At 42.6% G+C, this 27,189-nt stretch overlaps 1 protein-coding gene across 2 annotated transcripts in view; it reads left to right on the plus strand.

Annotated features, from left to right (window-relative positions):
• The window catches only part of LOC130164176 (dachshund homolog 2-like), an 81,360-nt gene that overhangs the window by 30,153 nt on the left and 24,018 nt on the right, over positions 1-27,189 (plus strand). For both annotated transcript variants that reach the window (XM_056368710.1, XM_056368709.1), the window contains exon 2: positions 16,397-16,512. In XM_056368710.1, the coding sequence (XP_056224685.1) occupies positions 16,397-16,512 (116 nt within the window). The remainder of the gene's footprint in view (positions 1-16,396; positions 16,513-27,189) is intronic.

Below are 27,189 nucleotides of genomic sequence, written 5' to 3' on the forward strand. Positions count from 1 at the left end.
GTTCCAAAGTGGGTGGTGGTGGTGGGGGCAGTTGTTTTGATCCTGTCTGAGGAGGGGGTGGGGTGGGGGGGGGGGCTGTAGGAGGAAGGGCGCCACCTGCAAACAGTCAAAGGAGCAGTGGAGAAACTGTGTTTTAACAGCAGATAAAAGCAGATGGACACAAACAGAAGTGAAGTTGTACTTTGAAATGACAGCGTGACCCAACAGCAACTGCACTCGTAACAACAGTGACTCTCCCCGTCTCCTTCTTCCCATTGACCGACTGATAACAGAGTTAACAGCCTCATAAACTGATGCAGATTGTGTGTAATCAAATAGCATTGACAGCCTTATAAAGTAGGACAGCGTTAAAGCTGCAGACCCCTGTGACAGAGCTCAGATCACATTACAGTCACTCCGGCTGTGTGGAGCAGCAGCTACAGAGACCCCCCCCCCCCTTTCACCCCACCCACCCCCGCCTCCTGGAGAGAAAGTGGAGAGTCATAAATTCTTCTTTAAATTAAGCGATTGAACAATATGACCACGATATCTCGGCTCGGAGAGCGTTGATCAATGAGAGCGGGTCAATAATCGCTCCAGCAGCTGCTGTTTTGTGGCTTTTACTTTCTGTTTTGAAGCAGAACCCCCCCCCCCCTCACCCCCCCTCACCCCCCCACAGGCCCCTCACCACCACCGACAACAAACACAGCTGAATATTTAACCTGCAGGACGAGGGATGAAAAGCCCCTGTTCTCATGCCAAAAAAAGCAAATGACAAAGCAGTTTTATTGTTCCAGTAGTTAGCACGGTGATATATTGCCTCCTCGCTGGACGCTTCTCCTGGATCTCTGCTCTAATTAGCCAGATTACTTCTGCCTCTCTCCGTCGGGGCACAAGTGATTGTATCGTTTGTGTCATCTACAGGCCACCGTAGCTCCGGGCGGGATGGCAGTGCTCGTCAGCGCCCGAGACGTCTGGTCTCTATTAGAGGTCAAGAAACGTCACAGGTTGTTTAATAATAACTTCACCCCCCCCCCCCCCGCTGAACGACTGATAACCGAGTTAACGGCTTTATAAAGGAGAAGAAACGACGTTTACATGCTGATCATTTATGTTGGTGTTTTTATTCAACAGCCACTTGTGAACAACAATTTACACAACAGACACTTAAACACGACACGAGGGCGTTTGTGGCGTTTTCCAATAATAGAATAAATAATAATAAAGTTTATTTGTGTTGCACTTATCAAAACCAACGTCACACACAACAAACAATAAAAACAGAAAAGATACAGGAGGAAAAAAAACACTATAAAAGCAACGTTACAAAGCGCTTCACACAAAACAAACAGTAAAACACACAGATACAAGAGACAGGAGCCAGTAAAAGGAAAGATAAAGATGATGAAATATGCAGCGTGTAAAAAACATGATGTCACCATAAAAACAAAACAGGTACAAGTGGTGAATTATTTTAAAATTTAAAAAAATGCCGACTGTGTTTAAATGTTAGAAAAATCAAATTAGTAAAATGTTGATTTAAATCAAAAATTAATAAATAAATAAAATATTTAAAAAAAAAAAAATAAAAGAAGATTATTATTATTTTATGTGATGTTCTGATGCTGGAAACATAGAATCATGTCACTGATACATTTCGATCGTTACCAGCAGGATTGATTTTCAATATCAGGCCTTAATCACCACAATCGATTCCTGTAAAAGTCTTTCAACAACAAGGTAAAGCCATCTGCTTCATATAAGATGTAAAAGGTGTTAAAATAAATGACAGGTGACACAAAAGGATTATACATGTAATTTACAAGAGAAGAAGAGAAGGAGTTACAGTGCAGATTGTCCCAGTGTGATTTTAATAAGAGGCAGAACTGAAAAAGGTTTTGAGGCCTGATTTGAAGGATGATAAATGATAATATTTAAATACTGAATCAAAACCAACAAAATAAAAGCAGATATATTAAGTTTAAACTTCTAATCGTTTCCCACCACAGCGGATCTTCTAAATAATTCCAACTGTTTCAGATAAGCCGTCTCCTCTCTCCCTCGCTGATTATGAATGGAAACTCTGAGTTTTTTTCCTGGCCTCAGAGTCGCTGCAGCTGAAAGACGTCCAACTCTGAAACTCTGCACTTAAAGTCACTTTGTCGCCATAAAGCAGTTTAATGTCTCTGACTCGGTATCAGCTGTTATAAAGGGGAAAAAGGGGAATTAAAGTGGTTTAAATGGGCGAGTTAAAACGCAGCCGCAGCCTGAGAACGAGGACGACGAGCCGTTAATAAAGTTGATATGTTAGTTCATCACTGTAAAACTTTACAACTCTTTGAATGTTTATCATTTTTTATAATAACCAGCTCAGGGTGTGTGTGTGTGTGTGTGTGTGTTTTATTACATTACTGTTATCACTTTTATAATGGCTAACTGTATATGTGTGTGTGTATGTGTGTGTGTGTGTGTGTGTGTGTGTGTGTGTGTGTGTGTTGCCTTACATGGCCAAGCCGACCTACCACGAGGGTATAAAAGCTAATCTGTGTGTGTGTGTGTGTGTGTGTGTGTGTGAATCTGTAATAATAATATATTCTGGAAGATTCAGTGTGTGTGTTTATGAAAGGAAAGAGCTGTGTGTGTGTGTGTGTGTGTGTGTGTGTGTGTGTGTGTGTGTGTGTGTGTTGAAGCAGGACTTGTATCTGAGTGTGTGTGTCCACTGTGACCCAGTGTAAACTAATATTGATTCAGCTGTTGGTGTTATACACTAGTCATAAAACTGGACTTATTGTAGGATCCAGGCTTACCTTCTCACTCCGTGTGTGTGTGTGTGTGTGTGTGTGTGTGTGTGTGTGTATTGTACCAAGCTTTTCTCTTATGTTTGTGGTAGTGAGTGTGTGCGTGTGTGTGTGTGTGTGTGTGTGTGTCTGGGTTTTGGGTCGGATTTAGACCAAATTTAAAAACCCAGTTTACGTGTCAGACGGGGTTTTGTTCACACTAAACGCTTCACGCTGAGAATTGGTAGAAAAACAGTCGAGCTTCTTCTTCCTGTCGGCGAAACGACCAGACGGTGCTTCGCTGCCCCCGTCTGGTGAGGAGTGTGTCGAGGGTGAATATATCTGTTCAGTTGAGTCAGACTCCGGGTCACATGACTCTGCAGCGCACGCAAGCGGCACCCATGTTTGTTCTTCGTTGATAACTTTGCCGTCCGCCGCGAAGAACCCGAAACACGTCCACGCACTTCCTCTCAGGTGTCCTCGTGTCTTGGCTGTGACGGCAGCGTCCCGTGTCGTCCTCCAGTAACTTCTGACTTATAATAAAAAGAAAGATATTGTGTCTGTTCTACGTTTCTATGTGAGTGATCATGTTACAGCAGCTGAACTCAGCTCAGTCTCTGTCTTTTGTGTTTGGTGACGTCGTGGTTATAAAATCAGGATTTGACCATAGACGAGGTTTTGGCCTGGTCTTTATTATTATTATCATCATTATTATTATTTTATTAGCTGGATGCAGAAGCTCAAGCTGAATTTTGCATTTGTTAAAATTCAAGCAGGTGATTTCAAACTGAACATTTGATCCTTTTCCCGCCTCTGAACCAGTGTTGCAATAGAAAGTGACGGCCATCGTGAGTTTAACCTGCGAGGCCGAACCCGGGGCAAAGCGCTCTTCATGTTAGACATACGCTGGTTAATAATCAGCCTCTCTCGCCCGTCTCTCTCTGGCGGCTGCAGAGCAACGTGACGACGCCGTCGCTTCTCCTCGTCTCCGCCAAAGTTTCATTGTTTATGTTGGAAAACAGAGTCGGTGTCGATGTCAGGGAGAGGGTTTGTCTTTGGTGTCCTTGTGTATCTGTTTGTGCACGAGAGTGTGTGTGTGTGTGTGTGTGTGTGTGTGTGTGTGTGTGTGTGTGTGTGTGTGTGTGTGTGTGTGTGATGTGTGATGTATGGGGACGGTGAGTAATACTGCATGTGTCATTCTGAGTCCCCCGAGTTTTCTTCTTCTCTTCTTCCTCTCTCTCTCTCTCTCTCTCTCCTCATGTCCTTCCTCACTCGCTCTCTCCCATCTGTCTTCTCTCTCTCTCTCTCTCTCTCTCTCTTCTCTCTCTCTCTTTCTTTATTTCTTCATCTCTCTTTTTTTTTTTTTTTTTCCTGTGACATTCCTGTCCGGCGCTGAGGGTGTCATCCCAGTTTTCTGCTGACTCGGTGCTTTGCTGACACACACACACACATATACACACACACACACACACACACACACACACACACACACACACACACACACACACTCCAGCTGTTGAGAGCGAGGGCGTTTATTGGATTGTCTGTGTCCTCTATTTGGATAAGGAGAAAGGAAAGAGAAGGAGAGAGAGAGAGAGGAAGAAGGAAAGAACAAAGGAGGACAAGAAATGACGAGAGAGATGGAGAGAGAGAGAGAAGAGAGGACAAAGGAAAAGATGGAGAAGAGGAGAGGGAGGATGTGAGGTGGAAGATAATAAAAATAAAATAAGAGAAGAAAACGTGAACGTAGAGGAAGGATGTGAGGGACGAAGGAGAAGTGATTATAAAGATAATAATATCTGATACGTTTGGATTTTTTATTCATTAATAAACTGATACATGCATCCATTAATAATAATAATCAATCAACAGAAAAATTAATCAAAAGCTGTTTTTAAAAATCATGATAAGACGAATATTTAAAGAAATATTTCCAGGCTTCAGCTTCTCAGATGAAGTTTGTCTCCGTCCCGACAGCGAGCTGAGGTCAGAGGTTACGTAACGTCAGCAGAACCATCAACCGAGACAATAATCAGGAGATGAATTGATTATGAAAATAATCACTAGTTGCAACATGAATTCATTAAAATCAGGCCTCGTCCGTACAGTTTCCAACCGAGCCGCAATTATATTCCCCTCACAATGTATTTAGTTTAACAAACTAGTTGCATTTAAACACATTTAAGGGAGGAAGAGTTGAGTTAAAACGAGTGTGGAAAAAAATATTTAAATATTTTCCATGAGTAAAAGTAGAAATTCCACAACGTGTAATATTATTATATTAATTATTTTAGTAAAAATATAGTTGTTGTAGCAGTAAAATAAAAAGTATGAAAAGTGTAATAAGAATGAGCCCTTACAGAGCGTTATACTATTATATGTTTTATATTATATTACCTTTTATTATGTATTAAATTATAGATGGTAAAAGTGGAGAAAATCGATTATAAAATGCATCATATTATAGAAGTGATTATATTTATTGCACATTTTGAATGTGAGTCTTGGTCTTTAATCTACAGAGTAACTATAGTTGTCAAAGAAATGTGTCATATAATGGAAATATTCATATAAAGTACAAGTACCTCTGAAGTGTACTTCACACCGCTGCTACTGTAGACTGAATATAAGGTGGAGCTTTAATTTGAAAGGTGGTTTGAACCTGTGGTGGTGGTCTGTGTTCCTTTAAGCGAGGCTAAAGATGGACAGCAGAGAGAGAGAGAGAGAGAGAGAGACAGGAAGAGAAATGAACAGAGACGGAGATAAAATATGGTGAAGGTAGAAGAGAGAGAGAGAGAAAGAGACACAGCAGATGCTCTGAAAGAACAATGGAGGAAGAGAGAGACATAAATGATGGCTGGTGAAAGAGAGAGAGAGAGAGATGAAAGATGACAGGCGTGGGAGGCAGCGGGCGAGCGAGGGAGAGAGACATAGAGAGAGATTGAGAGAGAGACAGGGAAGAAAAAGAGATAAAAGATGTTAGGTGGAGGAAAGAGCAGCAGAGGAGAGAGAGAGAGAGAGAGGGAGGGGTGTGAAAAAGAGAGAGAGAGTGTGTGAAGAGAGACAGAGATGACAGGACGATGAAGAAGAAGAAGAGGAGGAGGAGGAGGAGAAGAGGTGAGCGTCCTTGCACTGTCAGGGGCGATCGATGGCACATCATTTACATTACACTGACTTAACTGCAGAGAGAGAGAGATGGAGAGAGAGAGAGAGAGATGGAGAGGGGGAGGAAGAGATTGATAGAAGAAGGGAGGGAGGTAAGGACAGGTAAAAGAAGAGAGGGATGGAAGGAGGTGAGGAATGAAGAGTCGGAGGAGCAGAAAATTAACTACAGTTGAGAAAAGATGGAGGGATGGTGGGAAGACGGGGAGTGAAATTGATCTGATGAAGGTTCGGAGCTCATCTTTCTCTCTGTCTTTCTTTCTTTCTTTCTTTCTTTCTTTCTTTCTTTCTCACCTCCCACACTCCGTCACTTCTCCTCCTCCTCCTCCTCCTCTCTCACTCATGTGTCACATGTCTCTCCTCATTACTTTCATCCCTCCTTCGCTGCCATCTCTCTCTCTCTTTCTCTCTCTCTCTCTCTCTTCATCGGTGTCACGTGTTTCTCCTCTGGCCAACAGAATTAGCCAACCTGCTAACCGTTAGCGATGCTACTAGCCTGTTGACGCTAGTTTAACGCTGCACTAACATGCTGGATTTTAGCAGGTACGATGATCAGCATGGTCGCCACTTTAATTTATCATGCTAACATGTGCTAATTAGCACTAAAAACACAAAGTGTAGCTAAAGCTAATGGTAGTTGGTGATAAACCACCAACTGGATGATTTAAAGATTTGATGGTGATGTTGCTAGCTGGAAAGTTTGAGTGTGTTTTTCTGATGCATTAGCATTAGCATTAGCAATCTAAGATAAATCTGACTCATTTAAGTAAGCACGTTGCTTGATTTTGTAATTGTGTTTTTTTACTTAATTGCGGCTAAAATTTGTAAAATTAATTGTGGCAAAAATTTGTAAAATTAAAGGGGGTGGAGCTAAAAGAAAGCACACGGGGTCTTTAAGACAAAGCCACTCTGCTTGCTGCCGCTTAGCGATGCTGCTAGCCTGTTGATGCTAGTTTACAGGCAGCGCTAATCCCGTCAATGCTAACATGCTGGTGTTTAGCAGGTATAATGTTTAGCACGGTCGCCATCTTGAGTTAGCACGCTAACATGTGCTAATTAGACATGAACAGTTTTTGATTATCTATCTATCTATCTATCTATCTATCTATCTATCTATCTATCTATCTATCTATCTATCTATCTATCTATCTATCTATCTATCTATCTATCTATCTATCTTCCCTCCTTTTGTTCATGTCTCCCTCCTCTCTCCCTCTCTCCCTCCCTCGCTCATACCATATGTGACATTCCTTCTCAATGTGGCGCATTGAAAACTTCCTGTTGTTATAGTTTGTTATGGAGCACTTCAAAGAGACAGAGGGAGACAGAGGGAGGACGGGAGGAGGGATGGGGGAGGAGAGGGGGAGGAGGGGGGGGGGGGCGGACAGAGAGAGAGAGAGAGAGAGAGAGAGAAAACATGGAGTCTGTTATAGTTTTACCTCTTAAATGCTAACATGTGAGAGAACCTTGTATGCCTGTATGAATTATCCCTGTGTGTGTGTGTGTGTGTGTGTGTGTGTGTGTGTGTGTGTGTGTGTGTGTTGTGTGTGTGTGTGTGTGTGTGTGTATTTGCCCACATGCCTAGGAAGTAAGGTAATGACGCTTAAAGCCATCACACACACTCACGCAGACATGCAGACACACGTTAGTCCATCGACCTGTATAACTTGTCTTGTCAGCGATTGTGTGTCGGTCCGTGTGTGTGTGTGTGTGTGTGTGTGTGTGTGTGTGTGTGTGTGTGTGTGTGGTGTTTAATATTTAATAGATGCTGGTTAAAAATGCAGGAGTGTTTTTGTCTCTTGTCCCGTTGCACACCTGTTCCTCTGGAGAGAGAGAGAGAGAGAGGCTGTAAGATAGATAGATAGTTAGATTAGTGTACGGATGGATTGATAGATAGATAGATAGATAGATAGATAGATAGATAGATAGATAGATAGATAGATAGATAGATAGATAGATAGATAGATTAGTGTACGGATGGATTGATAGATTGAAAAATAGAAGATGAATAGATGGGAAAATAGATAGATGATAGGTGAATAGCAAGATAGATGGGTAGTTGGGTGGAAGGACAGATAGATAAATGATAGATAGATAGATGATAGATAGATAGATGATAGATAGATAGATGGGTTGATTGATAGATGGATGAGATGAACAGTAACTACACCACAGGGTGAAGGAGATTACAGGTGAACAGAAGGGAAGAAAAAGAGAGGGATGAGAAGAGAAGTGTCGTCGGTTAATCAATGTAGTTTTCCTGTTTCCCTCCGCTCTCTGTTTTAAGGTGATTTTTTTTCCCCTTATTATTCTCGCTCTACTTCCCTTATCAATCAATACTTATTATTGGCTACCTCACTTCTCTCTCTCTCTAACGCTCTCTCTTCCTTCTTTCTTTCTTTCTTTCTTTCTTTCTTTCACACTCTTTCTCTCCATCTTCTGTCTTTCCCTCTGACGAAAAGAGAGACAGAAAAAAGAGAGAGAGAAGGAAACACACACACACACACACACACACACACGCACACACACACACACACACACACAAACAATGAAGTCATTCATCTGTCCAATCAAAGAGACGGAAGCCCAGAGGAGTAAACATCCATCTCTCCCTCTCTCTCTCTCTTTCTCGTTCGCCCCGTGAATCCATGAGCGTCCGTGATTATGATGCCCCTGTGTGTGTGTGTGTGTGTGTGTGTGTGTGTGTGTGTGTGTGTGTGTGTGTGTGTGGACAGACATATATCCCATTTCTCTGGTGTCTCTTTAAAAAGAATAGATTGTTCTTCTGCTACAAACAAAGAGTAAAGACTTGCGCGTGCACACACACACAGACACACACACACACACACACACACACACACGGTGAGAGAGAGAGAGAGAGAGAGAGAGGATGTGAGCCTGTGACACGATTTATGATGGGCGAGAGATGTGGGGAGACAGAAAACAGACAGAGAAAAGGACATCTCCCTCTCCACCACAGAGGAAGACATTTACCTCCTTCACACCAGATGCCACAGAGAGAGGGAGAGAGAAGGAGAGAGAGAGAGAGAAGGAGAGAGAGAGAGACAAAAGAAAGAAAGAGAGGAAAAAGCCACTAATCAATAGGGAGATCTTTTTTGACATAATTTGACCTCAGGTTGGGGGAGGACAGAGGATGGAGGGATGGAGGGATGGAGGGATGGGCAGATTAATGGAGCCATAGATTAAAAAAAAAAAGACAAGTGGCACCGAAGCAGAAAATGGAGAGGTGTGTTTCTGAAAATATAAAAAATAACTCGTATTAAAAATATGGTGAAGAATAAAAAACAAAGGTGAAGGAAAAACAGTGAAAGAAAAAAAAAAATCATCTAGATGAAAAATTAATTTCAGTGGAGCCAGACTGTCGACACAGCGGGGGGGGGGGGGGGGGGGGGGGGGGGCTGTGGTTGAAGAAATAAATACATACATAAATAAAAACGCAGGTTCATCAGGTAAAGAGTTGAACCAGGCTGCGTCTCCACAGTCAGCAGATACATGCGACCACACCGGGTTTCACTCGTCACAGCAACATCCAGACTCTGACGACACACCTTCATCTCCACGTCTTCATCACACGCTGAACAGCACAAACAACAGCTCTGACTTATCCTCCTCTTTAACGTTGATGTGTTCATTTAACGTAACTCAGAAAGTCAACATCATCTTTTGTTCATGGGAAATACTTTGAATGAATCCTGCAACACAGACTGAAGACGAATCAATAGAAAAAGCAACAAGAAAAACAATAGAAACGTTTAATAAAGGAATAAAACGAAAGGAAATATTCACTTTATCTACAATCCGTTTATATAAAATATATAAAAACTGAAAATATATTCACACAAGAAGCTCAAATATGAGAAAATGTGACTTTACACTTTGCTGTATATATTTAAAATCTGTACAAATAAATAAATGTTAATAAGGTCAAAGAGGAAAACTGTGAAATTTAAAGACAAATTAAAAGTTAATGCGTAAAAATAAAATCTAAAACTGATGTAAGAGTGAAAACTGAGTAATTAAGAGTTTATTAGCTCCAGACATCTGGATTATTTTCATCTGGAGAGAAAATATATTAAACCACGAACACATTTCCGCCTGTGTAGGATAAAAAACAAAGAAAAGAGGAGGCAGAACGACAGAACCAGCGAGAGGGAAACTAAATCCAACAACAAAGACCAATATGAATCTCGGGACGACGGAGGATTGAAACAGAAAACCGACGAAAAGAAAGAGAAGAAGAAAAATAAGGAGAAGAAAGAGAGCGAGGAGGAGAGCGGGATCAGCGGAGTGATGGAGAGATAAAAGAGGAGAGGGAGAGGAAGATGAAAGATTTTAGCTAAAGAGGGTTGACCCCTCGCTCTACCCCACGTATTGACCGCAGCAGGCCTTGATAAACTACACTGTGTGTGTGTGTGTGTGTGTGTGTGTGTGTGTGTGTGTGTGTGTGTGTGTGTGTGTGTGTGTGAGACCCCTGCACGTTCTGAGCTAAATCAATCTGTCAAACGCGTTAGCGAGTCCGTGCTTATTCACCGCCATGCCTGTTTGTGCGTTCCTTCGTGTGTGTGTGTGTGTGTGTGTGTGTGTGTGTGTGTGTGTGTGTGTGTGTGTGTGACCGACCCTGACCGGCCATCAGAGCCAATGACGGAGTATTGATCAAGGTTCTGTCTCCATAGAAACGGCCATTTGGGAGGACAGGCGAGGGTGCGCGTGTGTCAGAGTGGGAAGACTTACTTCAAGGTGGCTCATCAGATCATCGTGTGTGTGTGTGTGTGTGTGTGTGTGTGTGTGTGTGTGTGTGTGTGTGTGAAATGTCAGTTTCATGTTTTCCATTCGTGGCATGTTGCCGTGTGTTCCTGGCCAATTAAAAAGGTCATCAAAAAAACAAAAATACATCAGCAGCAAACATTTCACAAGCTGCCGCGCGTCTCCTTTTAATCAACACCAATAAATCGTTACCGCTTTAATTACGAGACATTATTATAATCACTGTAAACAAACGGGAGCAGACCGGCCGCCTCCAGCTGTTTCTACTGTGCTTTTACTTTTTTGAGCCACTGAAACCTGTTGGACCGATCCTCGTCTTCATCTCTGTTCTGTTGAGCTAATTAAAGCGTTACCGCTAATTAAAGCTAACGAAGTATCGCAGCTTGTGTCGTGTTTTTGTAGCTCAGGCTAGTGGTTCTATCCGTGACACGGCGGCGTGGGGCCAGTAGGTGGCGACGAACGCGAACAATAAAGGCGATTAATCCTGTAAACAAGCTAACAGTTTAGCCACATCTGCTAACACTTGATTTGCTTTGTTTTTCTCTTAGTTCAGCGAAACCTCTGGGTTTGTTTACGACTTATCTCTGGGGATAAGGGCTGAAACAAGTTAATGAAATCAGGATTTAATAGTTACATGTGCAAACTCTGGAGTTTGTAGGTTTTGTTTGGTTTCTTTTCATTTCTAGTGATATGAAAACATTGATTATAGCAGCTTTAAAGCTCATAATAACATGGATATTTCACATGGGAAATGCAGTCCATAATTGTAGTTCCCAAAAATCAAGTACTGTATCTTAAAAACTGAGGATTAATCCGTATGAAAAGCATTAAAAAAAGGAAGTTGGAGGGTTATTTTGATTTGATATTCCACCGAGAGTGTCGCCATATCCAGCTGTGTTCTTGTACCAGATGTGGCTGAGATCTAGACAGAGGTTTTTGGGCCCTTTTTTTGTCTTAGAATAAGCTCAAGTTAGCAGCACTCGGGCCAACGTTGGGCGAGCGTCGGCACCCGCGGTTGTGCCATCGTGTTCCCATTTGACATCTGTTTGATACCAAAACGAGACTTTTTCAATCGTTTTCAAAGTTGTTTAAGATTGTGAATCGCTGGCAGCTGGTTCTGACCGGTCCAGTGAGTCCAGCCCAGGTTTATAAGGAGCCGGTTCACCCTTATTAAAGCGGCTGTTGGACGGTGGAGTGGTTCTGTAAACGTGGAGAGTGTGAACAACCTGGAGGTTGGAGGAGAGATTGTCTGAGAAAAACCTTCCAGTTTTATCGTTCAGCTCTCGTCCTTCTCTGTGACCTGACCTCAGGCCCGTCTGAGTGTCACCGTGAGGAAACTGCAGGGGAACCTCACGGAACCAGGAAATGTTTAACAGTGAATAAGTTCATGTGTTTGTGGTGAGACTGATTCTGCGGTCACGCTGCTCTCTCTGCGTGCTGCATCCTGCAGGAAATTAAAGGACCCGACCAGTGAATGGCTCCGCGGTGTGAATGCGGACGAGTGAGGACGTCAGGGGGTCAAAGGTCACCTTTCTTACCTCTCCTACCATCAAGTGTTTAGGTGCAGCAGTGAGAGCCAGAGGAGGACAAATGGATTTGTTTCTATTTAAGGGTTTGAATGCAGTCAAGGTGAAGGGTTAACAAATGAATGTAGGTCAGTGGACTGACTGTGTGTGTGTGTGTGTGTGTGTGTGTGTGTGTGTGTGTGTGTGTGTGTGTGTGTGTGTGTGTGTGTGTGTGTGTGAAAGGTTCTACGTGCATCATGTGTGTGTTTGATGTGTATGTGTGTGTGACCTGCTCTTTGTTCCTGTGCTCGGTGCAGTAAGGAGAGTGGACCGTTGACGAGGATTAATGCCCAACATATGGCAACCCTACGGGACACACACACACACACACACACACACACACACACACACACACACACACACTGCAGTCATTACTCTGAACAAAGAACTGTAAGGCTAATGAGACGGCGATATCATGTGTCCTTTGCGCACATACACACACACATGGCATGAATTCATGTGGATACACACACACACAGACACACACACACACACACACACACACACACACACACACACACCTTAATGTTGCTTATACATGGATGGATGCAGATGAAAACACACACACACACCCACACACACACACACACACACACCTGGTACTGTAACATGTATCCATTGTGGATGTATGGGAGATGAAAGGGAGCCGGGGATTGTTGATGGAAAGGCTCTAAGGTTTGAATGCAAACACCTGTGTGTGTTTGTGTGTGTGTGTGTGTGTGTGTGTGTGTGTGTGTGTGTATGTATAAAAAAGAAAGAGAGAGAGATTAGTGTGTTTATTGTATAGGTGTGTGTATGATAGAGGGAGAGGTGAAGCAGAGTTCAGAGGAAAAGTGAAGGTTCATGTTTTCATTTCTTCATGCTCCTCTGCCTCCCTCCCTCTCTCTCTGTCACACACAACTCTCACTCAATGTGTGTGTGTGTGTGTGTGTGTGTGTGTGTGTGTCTTTTTCTCACATACAGGATCACACCCCAAAACATTTTCAGACGTTTTCTCCCCACATCTATTTTACACACTTTCTCTCTTCTCTCTTTCCACCTCCCTCCCTCCCTCTCTCACTCCCAGTGGGATCTGACCGATATACATGTTCCTGAAAAGCCCGACATCCATTCTATTCTATTCTACTCTATTCTATTCTATTCTGTCCTATTCTATTCTATTCTATTCTATTCTATTCTATTCTATTCTATTCTACTCTACTCTATTCTATTCTATTCTGTCCTATTCTATTCTATTCTATTCTATTCTATTCTATTCCATTCGATTATATTCTATTCTACTCTACTCTATTCTATTCTATTCTGTCCTATTCTATTCTATTCTATTCTATTCTACTCTATTCTATTCTATTCTGTCCTATTCTATTCTATTCTATTCTATTCCATTCTATTATATTCTATTCTACTCTATTATATTCTATTCTACTCTATTATATTCTATTCTGTCCTATTCTATTCTATTCTATTCTGTTCTATTCTAAGAAGCTGTAAAATGACGTCACCAGCGATTGAGCAGAAGTAGCGACAGTAAAACATTAGCACATTATTGCCACGTTATAAATAACACCATTTCCTTTCTCTTATTTAAAGTAACACATACTGCAGCTTAACGGTTCTAGATCTTATCTTCTTCTTCTTCTTCTTCTTCTTCTTCTTCTTCTTCTTCTTTACATTTGCTCTGCTTCTGCTAAATGAACCAAACCAGATATCTGAGACAGGATCGTCTCAGCCTCAGAACCAGATTATGGACGTGGTGAAAGACGGAAAGACGAAGCTTCAGTTCTTAAAGTAACCACCAGTTTTGAGGGGTAAAAATTAAAGCAGCTGTTTGCAGATTTAGCTCACTGAGCTAAGCTAGCTAGTTAGCTCCGTGACTTGGTTCGAACTGGACTAAAATCCCTGTGAAAGGATTTTAAATGTGCACGTGACGGCTGCACATGGAAAGTCTTCGTCCTCGGCAGTTTGAGATCCGAGCGGAAAGACGTGAAGTAAAGAAGCAGCAGCTGTTCGCACCAATGTTACAGGAAAATAAGGAAAACGTGAGCGATCAGAGCGTCACTTCGTCTTCGTTTGGATGTTTAACGTCTCTCGGAAAAAGGAAACGAACATTCGAAGAATATATATCTATGATAAAGAGCAGTTTAAAAACACTGTGTGAGTTGTTGTTGTTGGATTTGGAAACTTTAGCTTATTGTGGATTTATGTCCCATTCTGACCCGTGTGTTCGTTTAGGGTTTCTTCTATTCTACTCTGTTCTATTGTCATCAGGTGACACTGTGGCGGTGTTTTGTAGAGGCTTTAGATGGTCCTCTCTCTCTCTCTCTCTCTCTCTCTCTCTCTCTCTCTCTCTCTCTCTCTAGGTGTAAATGACTTTGGATGGCCATCTGTTACTTAGCCACCCTGCAGAGAGTTGGCCTGCATGCGCACCTCCTGAGTGTGTGTGTGTGTGTGTGTGTGTGTGTGTGTGTGTGTGTGTGTACCTTCCTTTATGTTTTGTTGCATGTGTGCAGTTACTGTATTTTTGTGTTTCCAGTGTGTTTATTTATGCCTGTGTGCACATGCATAATACAGTAGGTTATGTATGTGTGTGTGTGTGTGTGTGTGTGTGTGTGTGTGTGTGTGTGTTGTAGATCTGTATTCAGGCTCACTTGCACATGTACAACATGTCTTCGTGTGCTTGTGTGTGTAAATGCTGTTTTACATCAGTGTTAGCATATTTAGCTCCGGTCAGTTTGTCCCTCATTTCGTATTTTAAACTGATTCTTTGGCAACAAATACATAAAAATCTACATATGTAGATGACGTTTTATTTCAGTTGCCGTGTTAACCAGTTCCTGCCTGCAGCTCCTTCACAGTAAAAGTCTTATTGCTGCAAATATTTTGACAAAAGAAAGAAATGAAACAAGAAAGGCGTCGTATGCAGGAATGTAGTCGGAGATCATGAACTGAAATCCCTAAAAAGTCTCTTAAAATTTTAAGTATTTGGAGAGGGCTTTTATTGTGAAGCAGCTGAGCTCTAAATACAAAATAAAAGCTGGAACAACCAGTATAGTATTTTGATATCAGAGTATTATTGGTGTTATCCTGAGACGATCAAAACACATTTATTGCATCAAATATTTGTTTCCCGCTCTTGCGTCAGTGTTTCTTGAGGTCGCTGCTGAAACTCTGTCTGTCCGTCTTTAAGTGCTGGATGTTTTAGGACGTGGCAGCTCCTGCTGTTTCTGCTGGTTGTAGAACTCTGAGGTGTGAAAATGTCACAGAGAAAAGATGATTCGTGCTCGTCGCATCATTTCCCCGGAGACAGTGACTATAAGAGCGACCGACCGGTGTTTGTCGGACTGCCCTGAAATCCACCCGCTCCTCCGGTCCGCCGGCCAGTGGAAGTCCACGGGGCCGTGTGTGTTGTCAGCATGTGATTTGATTAGGTGTGAGCGACCTGTCGTCTCGGCTGGAGCGTCCAGCTGTCAGCGGCGACCGCTGAGGTGACGCTCAGACCGACGCTGCTCCGGATATTTTTAATTTTCTGGATCACGCTGGAAAAACAAACTTCCAGTGTGAAAATCTGAAGAAAAACTTGTTGCATTAAACTTTGAACTGTGAAGCAGCAGGTGAAGAAGGAAACAGTTTATTACTGTTGTAAACACTCAACATCAGCTGATACTTTATTAATAATAGTAAATTAAAATTGACATTATAGGAATTGACAAAAAGTAAATTCCTACAATGTTTTATCCTTATAATCGAAAATATAATGAAAATATTCATCATTTATGTGTTAAAAATGTTTAATCTGAGTTTCAACATTTGTCTTTATTTTGGAATTATTAATTAATCTGTTGAAACTAAACTAAAAACATGAGAGTCAATGGATCAGTCAAATGGAGGAAATATTGTTTTATTTTTATTCAGTTACTCAAAAGTGACAAAGTGAACATTCAGTGAATCACATGAAATCAGTCGTTGTTGATCTCGATTCACGTCACACGGTCTGACAGATTCCCAGGATCAACAGTTACGATCAGTACGACGCTGTGACTCTTAATTCTGTGTCACAGTAATTAATCTCTCTCTCTCTCTCTCTCTCTCTCTCTCTCTCTCTCTCTCTCTCTCTCTCCCCCCCTCCAGCTCTCGTCCGGGCCGTCCTCCGAAGCGTTGTTCTGGTGCAGGGATCCAGGAAAGCCCCAGGCTGCTGCACCCGGGCCTCCCCGGCCTGCTGTCCCCCAACCTGCTGTCCCACACCGGTGAGAGAGAGAGAGAGAGAGAGAGAGAGAGAGAGAGATGATGTCTTTGTGCCTCTTTTCTGTTTTGTCTTCCCTCCTCTTCGTTCTCTCCGTGGATATCAGGGTGTGATTTCCACCGGGGATTGGTGTTTCTAAACACAGCAGCAGGGAATGCTGGGAGGACTCTCTCTGCGCCCTGGGTTCTGCCTGTCAGGCCTCGTCCCCGCTGCGATCGGTGGAAGCTGTTGAGTTGTTTTTGTAGTTGACGGTGTGAAATAATGACCCTGATAAGTACAACGCCGGCGTCGCTGCACCTCCACCTTCCCTCCACCCGCCGGCTCGTCTCTCAGACTCTTCTTCTAGGGAAGATTTCCTGCAGCTGCTCCCATCTCCCACAGTCTATGAAGCCTCTCTCTGACAAAATCAGGCATCAGCAGAAGAAGAAAAAACATGGCGTTACCACCAGTGTTACGTCATATTCTGTCATATCCGTCAGATTTTGTGATGCAGCAACTGTTTCACCTTCAGGAAACATTAAGTAGAAGAAGAAGAAGAAGCTGCTGATATTTGCTGAATGATAAAAATAGGATCAATATTATTTAATTTTAGTACGTTAGTGATGAAAAACGTGAAGATCCACGGTCGAGGAAAAATTCAGCTTTTATAAATTGACGCTACGAGACGAGTGATCGACGGTTTGTCTGCAGTTATTGATGACGTGCGTCTGTTGCAGTACCGCACTCGTCCACCAGGACAAAGTGGCAGCACTCGTTCTTTTCTGTTTCATCCGTCCTTCCATTCGTCTACTTCATCTTTATCCTTTTCTCTCTCTCTCTCTCCAGCTCTCAATCTGTTTCATTTCTCCTTTATCTCTCTATCTTTTTTATTTCCCTCTCCTTCATCCTTCCATCCTACATCCTTTTCCACTCAGTTCCTCACTCCTTTCATCCCTCCTTCTTTCCTTACCCTCCTCTTTTCCCATCCTTCTCCTTCGTCTATGAGCGAAAAAAAAAAGAAGAAAAGAGACAGAAAGTGGAAATGGAGGGAACGAAAAACAGCGAGAGGGGAAAATGGAGAGACGAAAAGGAGGGATGTCGCCAGAGGAGATGATGAAACCTAAAAACGAGTGCCAAAGAAGAAGAGAGGGGGAGAGAGAGAGATGGTGGGAAGGAAGGAGGGAAGAGAAATGGACCGAGGAGGAGACAAATTATCTAGAAGTGCGACAGCGATGGAGGGATGAAAAAAATAAATAAAACGGAAAAATAAATGAATGGTAGATGGAGAGAGAGAAAGAAAGAGAGATGCCATTTAAGGAAGAAGAAGAAGAAGAGGAGGAAGAGACCTGCAGAGAAAGAGAAAGAGAGAGAGGGTGAACGAGTGCAGACTGCATGGTGGTGTGATGAATGACACGTCTCTGGGGTCCCACTCCTCCATCTGTCCATCCCTCCCTCCTCTTTCCCTCCCTCCCTCCCTCCCTCTTTTCTTCCCTCCTTCTTCTCGACTCATCTCTCGTCCTCCTTTCTGTGCTCTGTCGTCCCCACTTCTGTCTCTCCTCATCTCCTTTTCTTCTTCCCTCTTTCCTTTCCTTTCTCTCCCTCCTCCTCTCTCCTTCCTTGACTCATCTTCCCCCTCTTTTCTGTTCTCTCTCGCTCGCTTCATGACTTCCTTCCTTCCTTCCTTCTTTTATTTCTAACATCTCACTTTCCTCTCCTTCTCTTCTCTCCTTCCTTTTCTCCTTCCCTCTGTTCGTTTCCTCTTCCTTATCTACTTCCTACTCCCTCCCTCCTTCAATCCTTCCCTCTTACCTTTATTCTCTCCTCCCTCCTTTTCTTCCATCCCTAATTTTTATCTTCTCATCTTCCTCACCTCTCTCCCCTTCTTTTCCTCCTTCCTCTCCTTCACCCTTTTCCTTCCTTCTTTTGCTCTTCTCATCTTCCACACCTCCTTCCTTCTTTCCTCCCTTTTCTCTCCATCTTTGATTTCTAACTTCTCACTGGTCATCTCACTCTCTCTCTCTCTCCTCTTCCTCTCCTCCCTCCTTTTTCTGCTTCCTTCTATCCTCCCTTCTTTTCCTCCTTCCCATCCTTTCATTTCTAACCTCTAACTTGCACGTTTTTCTCCCTCTCTAAACTTTCGTCTCATCTTTCCTTTTTCATCCCTCCTTCTCCACTTCTCCCTCCACCGTTCTTTCACCTCTCATTCTCACCTCTCTCTTTTCACCTCATCTTGCCAATTTTCTTTTTTCTCTCCCTCCATCCCTCCATCCCTCCATCGCTCCCTTCGTACCCTTGACAGTGACTGTTTACCTCCCTCTCTCTCTCTCTCTCTCTCTCTCTCTCTCTCCAGGATAAATAAAACATGGTTGTGTTTAGTGACATATGGACACAGCTCACTGTGGCATACTAATGACACACACACACACACACACACACACAAATTACACATCAGGTATGTGTGTGTGTGTGTGTGTGTGTGCACACAGAAATGTGTGTGTGTTTGCTGAACATTAGTGGAACCCAGAGAAAACATTTGCTCACTTATGATCGCCCATTAGCTGACACACACACACACACACACACACACAACACACACACACACAGTACATATATACAACATACACACACACAAATACACACACACACACACACACACACACACTTGGCAGTCTTCGGATGTCGCACACATGCAGAGTTGGTCGCCTTAGCGGCCCTGCGTCCATGGAGACGCCACGTTGCCGGGGGAGACGGGCTGTTGTTTACGACCTCGCGGGCGCCACGGCGATGGGGGGCATCGGCCAATCACAGATGGACATTTATCACACTGTTAGAAAACAGAGAGAGAGAGGGAGTTTGAAGAAAACAGAGAGAAGAAGGCGGAGGACGAGGAGCGAGTGATGAAATGAAGAGAGAGAGGACAGATGAGTAAAAAGCATAAACAGAGAGACGGAGGAGAAGAAGAAGGAAACTAAGAGAGGAGAGGGGAGATCAAAAAAGAAGGAAGGAGGAAGAAAAGAGAAGAAAAGGAAGAAAGTTGGAAGAAGTGAAAAAAGAAAGGAGGATGAAGGAAAAGATGAAGGGAATAAATGGGATGGAAGAAAGTCAAACTTTTTCTTTCTTCCTTTCTTCCTCGACTCACTTCCTCCCTCCTTCTACTTACTACATCACTTCCTCCTTTTCTTTTATCCTCTCCTCCATCCTTCCCTCATTCTCTTCTTTCCTTCCCTCCTTTTTCCTCAACTTCCTCCCTCTCCTTCCTTCCTTTCCTCTGCTCTTTCTCTCCCGTCTCCTTCCTTGATTTACCTCTTTCTCTTCTTTCTCGCTTCCTACCTCACTCCCTTGCCTCCTTTCTTGTCTCCTTCCACTCTCCCTCTTTCCTTCCCTCCTACCTGTCCTAGTACGTCCTATCTTTGATTCTCGCCCTCCATTTCGTCCTCCTCTGTTTTTTCCTTCTTTCCAAGCTTTATTTTGAAAGAGGAAGAAGAGAGACGGGTTTAAAACAGATGGAAGAAGAACAAACAGAGACAGGAAGTCGGTATCAAAGAGAAGAGAAGAGAGAGGGAAGGAGCGGGGAAAGATAAAAGATGGATGGAGGAAGAATCGTGGAAAGACAGATAAGAAGACGGCTGGAAAGATGGCAAAGGATGGAAGAATAAACTGCCAAGAGAAGATGAAGGAGGAGGTGGAGAAAGAAACGAGATGGTACAGGAGGAAATGTGAAGAAAGGGAGGTAAAAAAACAAACAGATGATGGTGAAGAAGAAGAAGAAGAAGAAGAAGAAGAAGAAACAGAGAGGTGGGAGAAAGAGCGAGGGAGGAAGCTTAAACGACAACAAGAGTGATATCAGTTTAATTGGCCTCATCTTCCTTAACAAAGAAGCTGTGATGATAAGCGTGAGAGTGTGTGTGTGTGTGTGTGTGTGTGTGTGTGTGTGTGTGTGTGTGTGTGTGTGTGTGTGTGGAAACCTATGCAGGGTGCTGCGGCACTCATTTGACTTGTTAATTCACTTCAAAAACAGCTCAATGGTTCGCCTTGTCTTCTAACACACACACATATATACACACTTCACACAGACACACACACACACACACTCACACACACACACACACGGCTACAAACACTTTGGATACAGGGACACATGAACACAAACACTTTATGTGCACGCACACACACACATACACACTCTTCTTCGAAAACACTACCGGGACATAAACACACATTTTGCAGGGACAAACATAAACACATCTGGCGAATGAACACACACACACACACACACACACACACACACACAGAGACTTTGACACACACACACACACACACACACACGAGTACTCTGTGTAGGTTACAGATGAAGTGCTTTCAATCTTGTCTTGAAAAGAATACACTCATCTGAGGACTCTTATGTGCACCTGCAGGGAGAGAGGAGGGGAGAACGAGGGAGAGATGAAGGGGGGAGAGAGAGAGAGAGAGAGAGAGGGAGAGAGAGAGGGAGGGAGAGAGAGAGGGAGGGAGGGAGGAGGGCTGAGGAGGACTAAAGTGACATTAAGTCTTTTTCATCTCTCCTTTTCTTCTTTGTTTTTTGGATCATGTTTCCCGCTTTTTCTACACGAAGACTAAACAATAATCAGCGCCGCGCCGCAGCTAGCGCCCCCCGCTGGTCGCGTTCGTTACTAATTTGAAATAACAGGAAAAATCTGGTTGAAGCTTTTTCTGCTGCGTTAAAAATGTATAGCTGTGTGATGTTAGTGCAGCATCTGAGGTGGAATAAACAGAAGAAGAAAACGTAGAAAAAAAGCAGGGTTTGTTGGGCGTTCGTTAGCATTAGCAGCGTTAGCCTCCGTGGCTAAACTCACCAACAAACAGCAACATAATTCTTGAAAATTACAGTTTAATTAAACGATCATGAGCGTAAAGCGCTTTATAAATAGATTTTTGTTGTCGTTATCATCATAAACGGTCAAAAGTGTAAAGTTTAGCCAGAAGAAAATCAATGAGGTTATAAACTTTCATCACCTCCACCACACTTCATCAATAAAACACTCTGAACCTCTTCTGTTCTTACCAGCCTTCAAATAACTACTTCCAATAAAAGAGGATTGTTGGAGTCGGAGCTGTTTTGTTTAGAAAATTGATGTTTACCAATTTTTTGTGATTTGATGATTCAAAGCACAGAATGAAAACTTTTTATTGTGCTGCTTTCTGCTAATAAACAAAAACCTTTCGCACATTCGCACTCCACAATACTTCAGAGTGAAAGGAATAATTAACTTTTCAATGTAATTTTCTTCTGTCTTTCTGCACAGAACATGTCCGGTAACACTGCTAGTGTTAGTGCCTTGCTTGACCCAATTGGCTTTAACAGGGAATTGAACCACTAACCCCTGAACACATAAACTCCTCTGTCCATCTGAATTACCCCATAACACCGACTGTCACTGTTGACGTTAATCAGTAATTAAACATTGGCCTTAACTGTCAACCAGAACCCCTTCAAACAGGGAATAGAACCAGAACTATTGACTTTATTATGAAGTAGAAACCCCACAATAAAGACGGACCCTAACCAGTCGGACTGAACCTCTAATCATTGATAAAAGCATTGACTTTTAACAAGCAATAGATCCACTGTTGCCTCTGGTGTTCCTCTAGATCATTGACCTGCAACTCCGGTTGCCGTACCGTGAAAACCTTAAATTGATTATGATGAACAAACACAATCTTCAGAGTCTTAAGAACATCTTAAAGTCAAAGAGTTTGCAGAAACAATAACTTTAAAAACCAGTGTCTGTGTCTATTAGAGATGACACAAAATGGCCGCAGCAAATGGTCGTCTTGGACATCCAGTGAGAGCTAAAGATGGGCGACCTAAGTGCCGGAGCGCGGAGCTGAAATCTATTTGACTCAGCACAAGAGCAATCGACTGCATTTGTAAATTGGCACTCCCGAGTGCTCGCAGGAAGAAAGAAGAAGAAAAACAAAAAAAGGCCAGAACAGTGTGTTTCTAAATTCAGAACACAAAGAGCAATTCCTCTGTTTTTCCTGTTTGTTTTATTCAAAGTGTCACTCCGTCTCTGAGAGCGCGTTCGGAGCACTTCGTCAGAGATGTAGGTGCAGTGGATTAAATATTTACGACCTCGGGCCAAATGGGGTGGGTTTCACGCGAGCTCAGGGAAGGGGGGTTTAGGACTCTCGAAGATCACCCAACAGCCTCCGCCAGCAAACTCAAAGCTATTAAAGACCGTCCTGATGCACTGTCCTGTGGAGGGACACTGTCAGGTCTCATTTAGAGTATCGCCCTGCCATGTGGCGGAGGCTTTTTACTGAAAAGGGCCTTACAAGTAGCAGAAGACATGTTTTATATGACGGCTGGTGTTAATGACTACGATGGATAAAAGAAAGATCCGATCTGTGTCTTGGTTTTACTGACGTCATTTACTTGGTGCTTATTTCTTAAGTTTGTTTGGTTTTGAAGGCAGAACTCATGTATGAACTTTTTATTTAACTTTTATCTTAAAAGAAAGTCCCTTCAGATGTATTGATGTGCTCAAATTAACGTTCTGCTTCTTCTTCTTCTTCGGTTTAAAGTCATTGGGGAAACGTCAGAGTCTGTGCCAAACCTTGTGCCAGTCCATATTTTAGATAAACTGTGCGCAGATGAAAAGTCATGGGATCACCAAAGTCTTTATGATTCACTTTATTCGCGCTACGAAGGTCGGTACACAATTTCAAGGCCATCCATCCATTGGTTGCTGAGATATTTCAGTGGTGGACCAGCTGACCAGCTAACATTAGCAGGGCTACGTCGCTAGCAGGGCAAAAGAGACTTGGGGTGATTACAAACAGGTTCAGTCACAGGAAGGTCTTGATTGTGATGATTAATTGGGGCCAAACTAAGTTTTCAGTCACCTCAGCACTGGTGGGAAAAATCCTCTCGATGTCTGACAAGTTCATTTATCAGTTCAGGAGAAGTTTGTCACGTTACGCTGACGATTCACTGCTTTTCCATCATAATAATGTCTGTCCTTACTTTTCTTTTCACTCCTTCGTTTCTTTCTGTCATTTCGATGCATTGGAAAAGAAGGGATCAACCAACCTGACTTTATTCTTCGTTACAATTGTGGCCGTTTTAATTGGACATAAGTTTCAAATCGGTGTTGGTGGGAAAAAACCTTCTCGATTCGCTGATTTCGCAGTTCTGGCGTCATGTTGCGCTGACGATTCACTTCTTCGATCATAATCCTACCTGTCCTTATTTCTCTTTTCACTCCTCCTCTCTGTCTTCCCCTCCTCTCGTCTCTCTCTCTCTCTCTCTCTCTTTCGTCCTTCGGAAAGCATTAGGATGCACGGGAAGGAAAAGAGATGGGTAAACAACGTATGGACAACCCACAGGGGACCAGTGAAACACACACACACACACACACACAGGAATATAAATATATATATATATATATTTATATTCTCTCTCAAACCCACGCACACACAGGTTCTATATGGCGTGCGTGTCTTTGAAGCAGCCTGTCAATCAATCACACACTAATTCCCAAGGTTCCGTGGTCGCCATTAGCGACGGGGGTCGATGCTCGGTAACCGTGGACACAGCGGACAGCCATCGATCTGAGAGAGAAGGAGAGAGAGTGTGTGTGTGTGTGTGTGTGTGTGTGTGTGTGTGTGTGTGTGTGTGTGTGTTTGATAGTCAGGATGGAGAACAGTATTGTGGCTCTGCCCTCACTATTGATTGTCTTCTGGTTGCATTGAGGCGAAGCGGGCGTTCTGACTCTGTGTGTGTGTGTGTGTGTGTGTGTGTGTGTGTGTGTGTGATCCATGTTCTGCGTGTTTTCTTGTCATGTCTGCGTCTGTGCACATGACTGTTTGTGTGTGTGTGTGTGTGCGCACATTCAGGCACATGATCGAGTGTATATCAGTGTGTATGTCCACCTACGCTGTGTGTGTGTGTGTGTGTGTGTGTGTGTGTGTGTGTGTGTTGGGCCGTTTCCTGTGTGTGTGTCAAGACATTCCTCAGTGGAGTAATAAATCTGAGAATGCAGTCCTGACCCCACAGAGGGAGAGGGACTCCATTTTCTGTTTACTCACACTCATTTTCTCCGGCCACCGTGACGATGACGATTGTGGTTTTGAGTGATCTGTTTTGAACTGTTGGAGGGATTGAAAGGAAATTTAATGAACACGCTGTAACAGTAACTTTAGCTTGTACTTTAGCATACCACGAGTTGGCGCCTCACCACACACACACACACTCCTCGTTGTGACGAGTCGGCCATGTTGCCCATGTTCTGCTGCTCATGTATGATCTGGCGTCGTGTGGTCATTGTTAAGTAGGATAAAATATCTGTGTCCGCAGCTAACCAGCTAAGTTCGTGCTAAGTAAAGTAGCCTCATGATGCTAGCTCTCCGCCTGCACCACCTCGACACATTCACGTTTCCCTCAGGACGAACTGTAATAACTGTGGTGATCCTCTGGATCTTCCTCTAGCGCCATCATCAGGTCAGAACTTTCATTTTCCAGTACATAACTTTATGATCAGATATCCCATCAGCCTCAGCTGTGCTTTGTATTTAGTGCTAACTTGCAAATATTAGCATTCTGACGTTAGCATTTAGCTCAAGTAGCTGCAAGGAGCTAGCAGACTTGCAAAATGAATAAAATACACAGTTATAAATTAACGGTATTTTTAAATTAATGAATGAATGAACTTTTTCAGAAGTTTAACTTTCCTTCTAAGTTTTTAGTCAAAGTGTAAATTCAAGTTTCACCTGATATTGTGAATGTAAATCTGCTGTAGAGCTCAAACAAACAGTTGATGGACAGAAAGTTAATTGGCAGCCATTTTGATTTACATTTTAAGTCACTTTTGTGTGTGAATATGTTTTTTTCTGTTTTATTATTTCATTATCTGTTATATTTATTTATGTATTTATTTATTTATACTTTAAACGCAACACAAATTCTAGTTTCTAAATACAAGGGACTGTTTTTTCTCCATCTTCCCTTCATCCATCTCATTTCATCATGTCACTCATTCTTCTTTCTGACTGTTTTTTCATTTCCACACTCCCGCTCTCTCGCTCTTTTGCTTCCTCTCCATCTTTCTATCTTTCTATCTTTCTATCCTATTTGCCTTTTTCCTTCTCTCACATCGATCCTACTTCTTTATCTCCCTTGTTTTTATCTCTCAGATTCTCCATCTCACTTTTTTTCCCTCTTCTCTCTCTCTCTCTCTCTCTCTCCGTCTTAAACACATTTTTCTTTGCCAACATAAAATATTCTTTCAGCCATTATTTACATCAGGTTAATACTATTTGCTGTAACCTTCAGTCTGTCTCTCTTCATTCTTGGCCTCCTTTCCTCCATCATCTCTGTCCGTTTCATCCTCCTCCTCCTCCTCTCTCAGCAGGACAGCAGACAATACGTCTGGTCACTCTGCCTCGGGCTTTTTAACTGGACCTCTCTCTATCGCTCTCTCTCTTTTCTCTCCTTCCTTCTTTCTCTCACAGTAGTCTTTCCTCACTAAGTGCACTTGTGAAACACACTGATATACTGCATTATAGATCAGTTGCTGGTGGATTCTGGGAGAGGTGGCGTTTCGGTTGGAAACAAAACTCACTAATAAATAGAAGAAATAAAATAGAAACATTTCTCCAGATAATAAGGTCCAAATATTCAAATATACATGTAATATATAAAATAAACTAATTCTGTTTTCTTCTTTAAATGCTGAGAATTTACATAACTTTAAACTAAAATAAATAAAAATGATGATTTTTGTGTGATAATATTTAATTAGTTATTCAGCTGCAGTTTAAACCTGCAATAACTGATTGTCGTGGCAACTTGTGTCCAGCAGAAATGAGCTGTAAATAAGTGACACATGGTTAGAAAGAGTTGTTTATTTACACATCCAGCTGTTTGTAGCTCAGAGTTCGGTCTCCACCAGCTGCTGAGGGAAATCTGATGAGAGCGACGCAGAAACAGTAAAGTTACAGCAAAACTAAAGTCACGAGACAAAAGACGCAGAAAAGCTCAAAGTCTCTGTGAATGAACATCTTTCTGTAAAAGATGTAGAAGCAGTGACACGACTCTGACCTCATCCTGCGCTGTTGTTTGTTTGTTTATTTACAAACACAAATAAATATTCAATATTGACGTGTTAAAAACATGGAAGTGCTCAGCAGCTGATTGGCCCTCACACAACAGATAAAACACATTATACACTCAGATCTCAGTCTGACTTTAACCCACACCGTTTTCTCCTTTTAAAGATATTAAATAGGTTTGAACAGCAGTTTTCACCCTGGACCTGACGTCCTGTTCCAACAGGAAGTACGAAGCAGAAAGAGACGAACTGACGATGTTTTGTTTGTTCTTTAATGAAACATCACGTTGTGGAAAAAGACGCTTCGTTTCTGATAAAGTCTTTAATGTTTCCTGGAAAGTTTAGTCCATGAATGATCTTATTCTTTTCGGTGCAGCACGTGTTGATGTGCGAATTTTTAACCAATAATTAATAATCCATCGTTCATCGTGCTTTAAATTAAATCTCCAACGACGCGGCTCCTCCCTCGATCTTGTTTTCTTTATAGCTCGCAGACAACTGTACTGTGTGTGTGTGTGTGTGTGTGTGTAATGGACATTCCTGCAAGGCCGTCAACCGTGACTGGGGCAAAACCAACTGACCTATACACA

Source organism: Seriola aureovittata, chromosome 23 (assembly GCF_021018895.1).
Source record: "Seriola aureovittata isolate HTS-2021-v1 ecotype China chromosome 23, ASM2101889v1, whole genome shotgun sequence".
NCBI lineage: Eukaryota > Metazoa > Chordata > Actinopteri > Carangiformes > Carangidae > Seriola > Seriola aureovittata.